This window comes from Triplophysa rosa, linkage group LG4 (genome assembly GCF_024868665.1).
Source record: "Triplophysa rosa linkage group LG4, Trosa_1v2, whole genome shotgun sequence".
NCBI classification, from domain to species: Eukaryota; Metazoa; Chordata; class Actinopteri; order Cypriniformes; family Nemacheilidae; genus Triplophysa; species Triplophysa rosa.
In genome coordinates this window covers 10,744,978-10,756,523 of record NC_079893.1, presented here as the reverse complement: position 1 = coordinate 10,756,523, position 11,546 = coordinate 10,744,978, and the positions used below count along the sequence as shown (strand labels likewise).

General features: G+C 39.8%; 1 protein-coding gene across 1 annotated transcript; it reads right to left on the bottom strand.

The window, feature by feature from the left end:
- Nucleotides 1-155: 155 nt before the first annotated feature.
- On the bottom strand, nucleotides 156-3,946 carry LOC130552557 (uncharacterized). The gene is made up of 5 exons (XM_057330907.1): nucleotides 3,334-3,946; nucleotides 3,141-3,250; nucleotides 1,564-1,679; nucleotides 789-1,477; nucleotides 156-695 (listed from the first exon to the last, which is right to left on the bottom strand). The coding sequence occupies exons 1-5, from the start codon at nucleotides 3,944-3,946 to the stop codon at nucleotides 454-456; spliced, it is 1,770 nt and encodes a 589-aa protein (XP_057186890.1). The 3' UTR covers nucleotides 156-453.
- Between the last annotated feature and the right edge of the window lie 7,600 nt (nucleotides 3,947-11,546).

Genomic DNA, 11,546 nt, shown 5'->3' with positions numbered 1-11,546 from the left:
ACACTTATATAGTGTTATAATTTATATATATTTTTAATTTATATTTATTAAGTAAATTAGTTAAACTAACTAACTATGACGTATATTTATTTGATTAAAATCTTTTTAATATTTAGTCGATTAAAACTAGACTAAAACTAAAGCAATGCAGATGATTAAAATATGACTAAAAAGAAACTACATTTTCGTCAAAAGACTATGATTTAAATCTAAATTTGCTGTCAAAATGTTCTATATGTGCATTTACTTTCGTGGTTTTCCAGTGAACTGGAAGCTATAGGATTTCATTCTACATTTGCTGCCTTAAAAAGTGTGACTGAATTGAAATCTGCTGAGGAGAAAAACTAATAGATGAAGCAGTGCTTATGCCGCTGAAATGTAAACGTAGTTTCATCTCATTTTACATTAAAACAACTAAATTAACAGTTAGGTATGACTATTCATCTGACTAGATTATACTCGGTTATGTTTTCTTTTAAGACAGAAGAACTTACGTATCCTGGAAAAGAAGGAGCACTTCTTTTTCTCTTTTTCTGTGCTGTTCGGCTGTCGGGCTGTTTTCTCTGTTTCAGTGCTTGGGCTGAACACCTTCTCAGACTTTGGAGTGGCAGGCTCAGATGAACTTCTTCCTGAAAGCTCATCAAACTCCTTAAAGCAGTTCTCCACACCAGCACCTCGACTAACTGATATCTGGCCTAAAGCAAAAACATAAATTAAAAACGATTACAAAGACAACCGGCTATACGAATTGATGTCAGGTTAATGAAACTCCTGTATGTGTGCTGTACCTTGTCTGATTATGTCAGCAATCCAGAATGGATGTTCGGTGGCTTCACTGATCATATCGGTAACGGTGTCTGTCAATGTTTTGGTAAGGACATTCAAAGTAGTCCTCTCCGCTTTCGTCATAGAGCCGCTTAAATCATCTTGAATCGTGTGTGGCAACCCCAGCAATGACTCCATGTGATGCCACGATGCCCGCTGACAGAAGTAATGGACCACCGTCATGTAGAATTCCCAGCATAATATGAAAGATTGGGGCTGTATGTGTTTTTTCATATCGTCGACAGGAAGATTTTTGCCCATGCCATTAGCGAGAAGTTCCAGGTAGACGCAATTGATCAAATCCTTCTTAAACATAGGAATTGTCTCTAGGCTGCATGGCGAAGTCATCACGTCGTCTAGAGAGCATTTGGCTTCCGGTAAGATGGAGGAAATTTTGTTTCGCAAGCACCGCATCACGGAGACAAAAATGCTCTCTCCAATCAGGCTTGCCTCCTTAGTGGACTTGTAGAAGATCTGTCCTCCTTTGGCGTTCTTAGTCATGCGCTCTTCTTTCAGGCAGACAAAGACAGCAGGTAGGACGATATTGATGCAGACCATTTTTAGCCACTCTATCGTCCACTGAACCCTATCACACATTTCGGTCTTGGAAATGTGCTTTTCTTTAAGGGATGTTTTGATTCTTTTGTAAGCCCTGAAACAAAGGAAAGCATGTTTTTAATGCTGTTGGTGGGTGAACTTTTGACTGCTTGACATTTTATGCAAAGGAATTCAACATACTTTTTGGGGACCACAGAGCAGATGTCATCCATGGTCACCGGTGGCTGAGGCTCTGTGAATCTATTGTGTTTCATGAATGACTGGGCAGTGGATGCTCCACGAGGATTATATGGTACCTGAGCAGACGAGCACAAAAGAGTAAATGACCATATATGAACATACTATAATGATAGTTACTGTATATGCTGTTTACATATATGAATATTTGCTAACATGAAACAAAGAAAGCACTTTTTTATTTGTGTCTTCATAAATGTGCTGCCCTATACACATAGTACAGTGTCACGTACTCATTACATATTTTGAAATCAATTGAAGTGATAAGTATGTAGGGCTGAACGATTAATCGAAATCGAATCGCGATGTGAGACGTTGCGATTTGCTAATCGCAAGAGTCTGCGATGTGGAAGCGATGTGAAAAATAAGAAACGCGTCTGTTCCAAGCCCGCTTTGAGTGGCATTCTTGCTAACCAACTGAGTGAGCGCACCTCTGTTATGCCTATCAGCACTGCCCTAGCCAACTGCGTAAACGTCCGACATTAAAAAAAAAAAACATAAGGCAGGAGAGAGAGAGAGTGTGTTATTATGGCATCTGCAGAGTCAGATCGATCATATTAGGCAAATAAATACTAAAGAACCGTCCAATTCAGAAGACCGCACACACAGCCTGCACACACTCGACACTTCGCCGCGTCTCGCGGACGAGCCGTTTAAACCTGATGCGCACACACAGCCTGTGTCATACTCGCACGTCTCACGGACGAGCCGTTTAAACTTGACGCGCACACACAGCCTGTGTCATACTCGCGGACGAGCCGTTTAAACTTGACGCGCACACACAGCCTGTTTCGTAATGACGTTTATAGTACTTCAGTCCGGCTCCACACGGGCATCTGGCAATATGGACGAGGCTTGACGCACGCGCGCACCCTGTGTCAACTCACGCCTATCTCCGCGTTTCAAACAAATGTAAATTCTATCTAACTGTTTTGCTAATTTCACTTGGATGAAATTAAACATTCAGCACATTTTCAACTTGTTTTAAAAAATCCCACATACTTAAATTATAAATCAGCCTATGTAACCTATGAACTATTTTAATAATTCACTAACACAATAGAAAATGTTATGGATTTAAGGGTTAGAATGGGAGTTGTATTTGTTTTAATGGAAACTATAATAGTGTACACTGGTATTTGGATTCTATTGGTGTGATGTAATCTGGAAGTTGGGAACCAATATTTGAATAATGCCCAAAAACACACTACAAAAATGAATTTTGTAATGGTTTTATGGAAACAATTAAAATTTCTGTAATGTTTTTTGTTGTTGTTTTCTTTCAGCAGGGTAACTATACCCATATTGTGCTCCACACAACAATATTGAGCTGAAGCTTGAATTAGAAAAGTTAAAATCGCAAATCAAATCGCAATCGCAATGTTTGTCAAAAAAATCGCAATTAGATATTTTCCCCAAATCGCACAGCCCTATAAGTATGTATGTATGTACAGTATGTACACATGGCAGCTATAAATATGCTTAAAATATTTGACAGAAATAAATGTCAGTAAACATACCGGTCCACCTGTTGTCTCGGTTTTAGTACTTGGGCTGAACACCTCAGAATCTGGAGTCTCCTCAGAGCAACTGGACTCAACGTCAGCATCATTAGTAAGTGATGCCGAACCTAAAGCAAAAACATCAATCAACAACGATTACTACAACCGTCTATAAAAATTGATGCCAGGTGAGTCATTTTGTGTGTTATACCTTGTTTCATCATCTCAGCCACCCAGAATGGATGTTCGGTGGCTTCGCCTATCATGTCGGTAACGGTGTCGGTCAATTTTTTGGTGAGGACATTCAAAGTTGTCCTCTCCGCTTTCGTCATAGAGCCTCCTAAATCATCTTGAAGGGTGTGTGGCAACTCCAGGAACGACTCCATGTGATGCCATGATGCCCACTGACAGAAGTAATGAAGCACAGACATGAAAAATTCCCAGCGTAATTTGAAAGGTCGGGCCTGCGAGTTGTTTTCCATATCGTCGACAGGAAAATTCTTGCCCATGCCATTAGCGAGAAGTTCCAGGTAGACGCAGTTGATCAAATCCTTCTTAAACATAAGAATCATCTCTATGCTGTGTTCTGAAGTCATCACGTTTTCCAGAGAGCATTTGGCTTCTGACATGAAGTAGGACATTTTGTTACGCAGGCATTGCATCATGGTAACAAAAATGCACTCTCCAATCAGGCTTGCCACCTTAGTGGACTTCTGCGGTTGGTCGTTGGTCAATTCAGTTGATATTCCTTTGATTATCTTAGTCATCTGCTCCTCTTTCAGGCAGACGAAGAGAGCAGGAAGGACCACGGTGATGCAGACCATTTTCAACCACTCGATCGTCCACTGAACCCGATCACACATTTCAGTCTGGGAAATGTGCTTTTCCTTAAGGGTTCTCTTGACTGTTTCGCGAGCCCTGAAAAGAAGTAAATGGATTTTTAATGATGTTGGTGGCTAAACTTTGGACTGCTTGTCTGTATTTTATGCAAAGGAATTCAACATACTTTTTGGAAACCGCAGAGCAGATGTCATGCATGGTCACCGGTGGTTGAGGCTCCGCGAATTTAGTGTGTTGCAGGAATGACTGAGCAGAGGATGCTCCAAGACAAGTATATGGTACCTGAGCAGACGAGCACAGAAAAGTAAATAACTATATCATTGCTGTTATTCCGAAACCTTGTGTCCAAAAAACTTTGTACTTTTTAAATGAGTAAAAACACTGTTGTCAAAGTTGACAAACAATTTTGAATACTTTTATTGGTTAGATATTTGCAAAACCCAGTGACAAGCAAAGGGTGACTAATAAGAATGATTTATGGCAAAAAATAAAAACACAAAATATGGAGATACAAGGTTTCAGCTGGACAGCAGCGATATATATACAGTAAATTTACTACAATGATAGTTCAAATCGAATCAAAATCAAATCCCTTTTTTGTCACTCAACCATATACACGGGTGCAACAGTAGGTGAAAAACTTGGGTGCAGTTCCGACCAACATGGCAGTATGACAGATTACAAGTAACAAAGAATTACACTGCTTTTACTGTAGGCATACGTATATTTACTAACATGAAGCAAAGAAAATAGTTTTTTATCTGTGTCTTCATATATGTGCTGCTATATACACGCACAGTACAGTGTTACATATTCATTACATGTCGAAAAACAGCCGATTTGTGATTATTTTGAAATGTATTTCAGCTATAAGCGTTGTACTATAGTATGTACACAAAGCATAACAAAATAAATCTGACAGAAATATAATAATGCTTAACAAAATGAACGTACAGTTGTACTATCTACAACAAAAAATATCTTGACCTTTTTACAAACGAGCGAACATACAAAACTATACGTGTCGTCTCACATCGAATGGAAATTTGTTCTTACCTCGAAAGAAACCATCCTCGATGCTTTGCTGTTTAGCAAACGTGTAACGCTAAGATTGAACGCGAAAAAATGTCACCAGAAATAAGAGTTTGAGAAAACCGCAAGACGCTAATAAACTCGCCTGTCTTCTCCGAGCTGTTACTGACTCTAAAAGCAGTTACAGCTGAGGCGTCTCTTAGAAGCGTCTCTCATTATGACGTCGGTGATTTTATCTACTGTATAAAAGCGTGGCTTGACGAAGAAAGCTAGACTTTTTTCACTCATCAAAATTGAACATTTACAGATGGTTTCATCGGACGCGCGCGCTGGCCCAAAGTTAACGGTCGGTGTTCGGTTGTAATGTAAACAGGACTGCCAACTCTCACGCCGACTCGCAATTTCTCACGTTCTCACCCCGCACATCTATTTCCTCACACAGGGTCGCACCCGCCATTTTGTCTGTGGTGTGTAATAAAATAAAAAGCTTTATTTAGGTGCTGCAAACTTTTTTTTTTACATCTCAGGGGTACAATAGTATCTGAAACTGCGGCTGCGGTCTAGCAGTTGACCTCAATGTCAAAATAAGGTGGCCAATTAAATGTTAGAGTTACCGTTTAGAGAACCGAGCAGTGACCAATCAATTCAAAGAAGACATTTTAGATTCAGAGTGCAACGCACTCGACGTATGTGGCTAAACATCCAATAATTTACAACTTTAACTTTTTTGACCGATAGTATCCACTGATGCAAACTACAAAACGCCGTGTTAGATGAAAAATATGTCATTTATGTGATTGATGTAATGTAATTCGCAATTAAAAGTGTGACAAGACGAGGGACAGTAACGGAGCCAATTTCAGCGTTTTATTGGGGATAAGATTAGGAATAAATGTGTGCATATTGTGAATTGATTAAATGGTTTCCAAATTATTCACAGACCTTCACTAAAACACGGGAAACTCTGTTTATAGATTGTGGTAAGCCTATATAATGTAAAACGTATTTGCAAATGCAATATTTAACAATAAATTATAATAGACAAATACTTTTACTTTATTTATTAGTGTCTTTATTCCTTAGTTTCTTAAATTCACCTAAAAATTAATGAAAGGGACCCGGTGTCCATTGTGGCCTACCTAGTAATCTTTTAAAGGCTGGGCTGCCACCTGGTGGTCATTTTGTGATATTGCTAGATATTCTGAATCCTATTTAATTTAAAGGATGATAATAATAGGTAATTCAACTAAAGAATTTGCATACTATTAAATAAAAAAAGATTAAAATTCTTGTATGTGCGTGCTTGTATTGTTGTGTGTGTACAAGTGTGTTACAGATAGTACAGTTGACCTCACTCTCACCATCTGGTTCGTGTGAGGTTTCACAGTGTAATCCACTTTAGCTCTACAACACAAACACATGTTTATTTAGCTATTTAAATGAGGACATTGCATAGACTTTAAAGGGATTAAGGACACTCACCCTCAAGTAGGGCTGTGCAATTAATCGACAATTAATCGTAATCATCAATTTTGGCCTTCAACAATTACAAAAACAAAATAATCGAAGTAAACCGATTATTGTGCCGCATTCCATTTTGCAAGGATCCTCTCTCTTTTCTTGTGGTATAAATCCACAGCGCACCCCTTTCCTTTAAAGTGGATCAGCTGTGCTATTTCTTTACATTTATTTTTCTGTTGAATTCACAGTTTTAAAGTCAAGTCATGTTTTAAAAGTTAATGAGTAATCATGTGAAATAATCCGGATCTCAATATTGGCCAAAATAATCGTGATTATGATCTTTGTCATAATCGAGCAGCCCTACCCTCAAGTTGTTCCAAACCTTTATAGATTTATTTGTTCTCATGAAAACAAAGATTTTTGTAAGAATGTTAGCAACTGGCATTTTTGGGATATCAATGACTACCATAATAGGACAAATTATTGGATTTGTTTTGTTCTGTTGAACACAAAATTAGATATTTTGAAGAATTTAGGAAAGCAAAGTATGGGGCACTTTACTCTACCAATTACATGTTTTTCCTACTATGGTAGTCAATGATGTCCCAGAAATGTCAGTTTCTGACATTTTTCTAAATATCTTTCTTTGTGTTCCACAGAGCAAAGAAATTTGGTTTGAAACAACTTGGGCGGGGGAAGTAATTCATGACAGAATTGTCATTTTTGGGTTGGAGTATACCTTTAAAAATGGTTTTAAAAATCTTTTGATCTGAAGGTATATGAATGTTTTGATCTGAAGGCATATGAATAATATTAATGTTTTAAGAAGATAAAAAATGATTTAAAATGTTNGAAAGACAAACGAGGGATAACGACATGGGGCAGGTGTGGGACATTAAACACTCAGGGAAAGATAACGAGGAAACGAGAGGCGGGAACAAGACGAGACCGGAGAGAGTGCATTTATGTCAGAACCAACATAAATGTTTCTCTCCACACAAACAATGAGGCCTCTGCATGGCTCTGCACTAGACCAAGAAAAACATGAATAAGGAAGCAGAGCCATGACAGAAGCCCCCCCTTTAATGAGCACCTCCAGGTGCTCACCAAGGGGTAGACGGACAAGACAAGGCAGACGAGACAAAGACAAAAACCAGACAAACATGGTGAACATGACAAGGGGAGACAGACAACAAGACTAAGGGACTAGGGTGAGACAACAAGAACAACAAACATGGGAGGGGGGGTGGGGCAAAACAAGAGTACAAGGGGGCACCAAAAGGGTTGGGGGGAACAGTCCCAGTCCCCGGCTGCGCTCGAGGGCGCTGAGTCCTGGGGGACTTAGGAGGAGTCCCGGGGGGAACAGTCTTTGGCCCTGGGAGTCTCCCAGGGACCGGCTGGACAGGGCTTGACGCCGGCTGGAAGGCCGGCTGGACAGGGCTTGACGCCGGCTGGAAGGCCGGCTGGACAGGGCTTGACGCCGGCTGGAAGGCCGGCTGGACAGGGCTTGACGCCGGCTGGAAGGCCGGCTGGACAGGGCTTGACGCCGGCTGGAAGGCCGGCTGGACAGGCTTGACGCCGGCTGGAAGGCCGGCTGGACAGGGCTTGACGCCGGCTGGAAGGCCGGCTGGACAGGGCTTGACGCCGGCTGGAAGGCCTATTTAAACCCTCATGTTTCTTTGTCCTGTGTTCGGTCATTGTGTTTGGTTTCATGTCGTGCTTACCGTCGTCTCATGTTTGTGGTCCTGTTATGGATTCCCCTGTCTCAGTCAAGTAAGTGTTCAGTTTAGTTTATGTCTAGTGTTGTTTATCTCAGTTTAGTGTTAGTTAGTCTACGTTCTGTTATTATCCTGTTGTGTTATTATACCCCATCGTGGGTCTTTGTTTTGTGGTTATTTTCTGTTAAATAAAGTCTTTTGTTAACCCCTTCATCCTCGCTGCCTGCAATTGGGTTCTTACCTGCATTTCATGACACCTTAGTAGCTATACATTTTTTTCTCTCATACCAGGAATTACAATGGGTTTGTCTATCAGACATGATAAGCCACTGTTGACACAGTACCACAATAGTTACATTTTTTCTTTTCACTCTGCTTTTCGTCCGAAGTCTTTTTAGATAAGCTGTAGATTACATTTTTGCATAAATACTAGGGCTGCTTGATTATGACAAAAAACATAATCACGGTTATTTTGGCCAATATTGATATCCCGATTATTTAACATGATTACTCATTAACTTTTAAAACAACATAGAAAATAAATAATTTTGCTTTTAAACTGTGAATTCAACTGAAAATAAATGTAAAGAAATAGCACAGCTGAACCACTGTAAAGGAAGGGGGTGCGCTGTGGATTTATACCACAAGAAAAGAGAGGATCCTTGCAAAATGGAATGCGGCACAATAATCGTTTTACCTTGATTATTTTGTTTTTGTAATTGTTGAAGGCCAAAATTGACGATTACGATTAATTTTCGATTAATTGCACAGCCCTAATAAATACATACTGAAATGATACTAAACTCCCATCCTAAGCAAAAGAAAACGTGGGTTTTTGGGTGTAAAATCTGATGCAAACTCAGATCTTTCAATAATGAGCTGACATGTGATATTCAACTCGTCATAACATACTAGTATTCATACACTTCATCCATTTTTTATGAAAAAGTTACTGTTCCAAGGTTTGTGTTAATACTGTATAAAAGACTTGCAATGTTTATAGTTTAACAGTTTATTTATAATTTACATTATTTATTAACATTAATATTTGATTAGCTGTGTGTTAGATTTAATTTCCGCATAAATTAATACAAGCCCACAAAATAAAGAATTGTGAAGTTGTTAAACTCACTGAATACATTGCTGGCTATATAGGAGCAAGGGATTCCTTCTGGCTATTCCTGGGAGGAGGGGATTCCTTCTAAGCTAAACATTCTTTGTCCGAACTGCTATACCTTATTTGGTCATTCTGTGAATCCCTGGACATATGAAACCTTCCAGATGTCTTTTGGCCCCATATATAAAGACTTGTAGTTTCTAAAATAAATGAGTTCAAAAGCTTGATGCCTCTCTGTGTCTTGTTTTTGTGCTCCCAGATCTGCAGAAGAATTCTCTCACAACATCCAACCTATTTATGATTTGATTTTACTGGTGATCCAAAACACAGAAAGAAATTTAGTGTTCGTAAGGAACAAGAAATTTAACAAGTGGGGGCTTCGTCCTGTTTACTCATCGGTAATCCGGGGAAATTTTGATAATTCTGTGTTTTGAAGACCGCGCTAGACTGAAAGACGTTCTACGGGTATCCAGCAGTATCACACAGGTAAGAGTTTTTTTATAACCTTCCTGTGATATACTGTTAATGGCAGTTTCCGCACGTTTGTGATGGGTTTCTGCAGAGTTGCGTGTGACACTCCGTGACGATAACCGAGGGCCAGGTTTCGTCCTTTGAAGGCGAGAGGCACACGACACATGCGTATTTTGATATATTGACTTTATTACAAACTTGTAATAAGTAACGAAAAAAAAGGAGTTGGATTTTGTGGGGGAAGTTTTCGTCTTTTACTTTTCTTTTCTAACATTTGCTTTGTTCATTCGTTGAGTATGGGACAAGAAATATCTAGACCACTACCAGCTGAAACGCCGGTAGATTTTATGTTCAGAAATAACAAGGATTATTGGACACAACCATTTGTTGATAATTTGGCTGGATGGTCTGAAAGCGCCGGACCGCAAATTGACAAATATCCCAGATTCGGTTCTTTTAAGAAAGATGACATAGAGTTAATGAAATCCATGGTTAAAGCTGGATAGGGTAATCCCCAGTGGGATTATAAATATGTGCGAATCGTATTAAATTTGGCAAAAAATGAAAAAATATGGAACCAAGGTCCCGAGCGTGTTGATAAATCGAACAAAATATCGATCGATGCGCCGTCAACTGTAAAGACACCCCCACCTTATGATACAACCGTAATTTCTGTCCAAACTCATGCTCAGACCAACTCAAATTTGTATCCCTCAGTGCTTTCTTTTTCCTCGTGTGCACAACCCCCTCTCCCTCCCGAGTTAAACAAAGAAACTTTACATGCTGCAGCTCAGCCCTCAATGGCTTGGGTCCTAGAATTGTTCTTAAACCGGCAACAATGACAGACATTGATACTATATGTAAAACTCTCCTGAACCTGAAAAATTCTAACAAATTTGTAGATGTTTTGCGCTCACACACAAGATATGCGCAATTAAGCGGATCGGATTATAGATCGATCTTATTATGAGTTTTATCTGATGATGTTACTGAATCGTCTCTTATTGTGGAAATCCCTTCTTTAAGTCTTGATAATGATGACTTGGATGGCTCTGGTATACAGCAAGACCCTCATGAATTTTGGTGGGCCGATCCCGATAATGTCACTACATTTTTCGACCAGGTTAAGCATTTTCTAGATGCCCGTGCTCATGTCTGTAGAGATCTGACCCATGCCACAAGTACCAAGCAAAATAAGGGTGAATCCGCTTCTGCTTTTGTTTCTCGTTTTAAACGTGTGTGGGAAGAAGATGCTCCTATTCCAGTAGGTGGTGAAATGTCCTCACTGTTTATAAATACGTGCTTAAATAATATGAATCCTGATTTGGCACGTTTGGTTCGTGTAACGACTGCAAATTTAATGCAACAAACTGTTGAAGATTTTTGCAAACGCATTCGTGAGTTAGATGCATCTGGTGGTTTCACTTCTTTTCTGTTTAAGACGAAACAGGAAGTTATGCTGGCAGCTTCTCAACAGCAAATGGCTGCAGTGTCGGTGCGTACCAGAGGGAACCAAAGGGGCGGACCTCAATATAATCGGGGCCAGCCTCGGGGAGGTCTTAAAAGGTACGAGGTGTGTCGTTACTGTGGCAAATCAGGCCACTGGGAGAGAGAGTGTAGATTGAAACAGGAACGTGATATCGGACGTCTGCCTCGAGCACCACAGATCAACCAAACTCAAGCACCACTATATGGCAGTGGTTCTGCTGATCAATATCAGGTGTCTTGGGTGAACAAGAGGGGTGAACAAAATAATTCAAAACATGCTTAGGGGTGCCCACAGAG

What these genes read in the sequence shown, in the direction of transcription:
- LOC130552557 (XM_057330907.1), bottom strand. Translation starts at nt 3,946, where the DNA reads ATGGTCTGCATCACCGTGGTCCTTCCTGCTCTCTTCGTCTGCCTGAAA. An exon ending in GGCTGAGATGATGAAACAAG is followed by an intron (nt 3,251 to 3,333) that starts GTATAACACACA and finishes TTTTTGCTTTAG; the next exon opens with GTTCGGCATCACTTACTAAT. An exon ending in TGCTCTGTGGTCCCCAAAAA is followed by an intron (nt 1,478 to 1,563) that starts GTATGTTGAATT and finishes CCTTTGTTTCAG; the next exon opens with GGCTTACAAAAGAATCAAAA.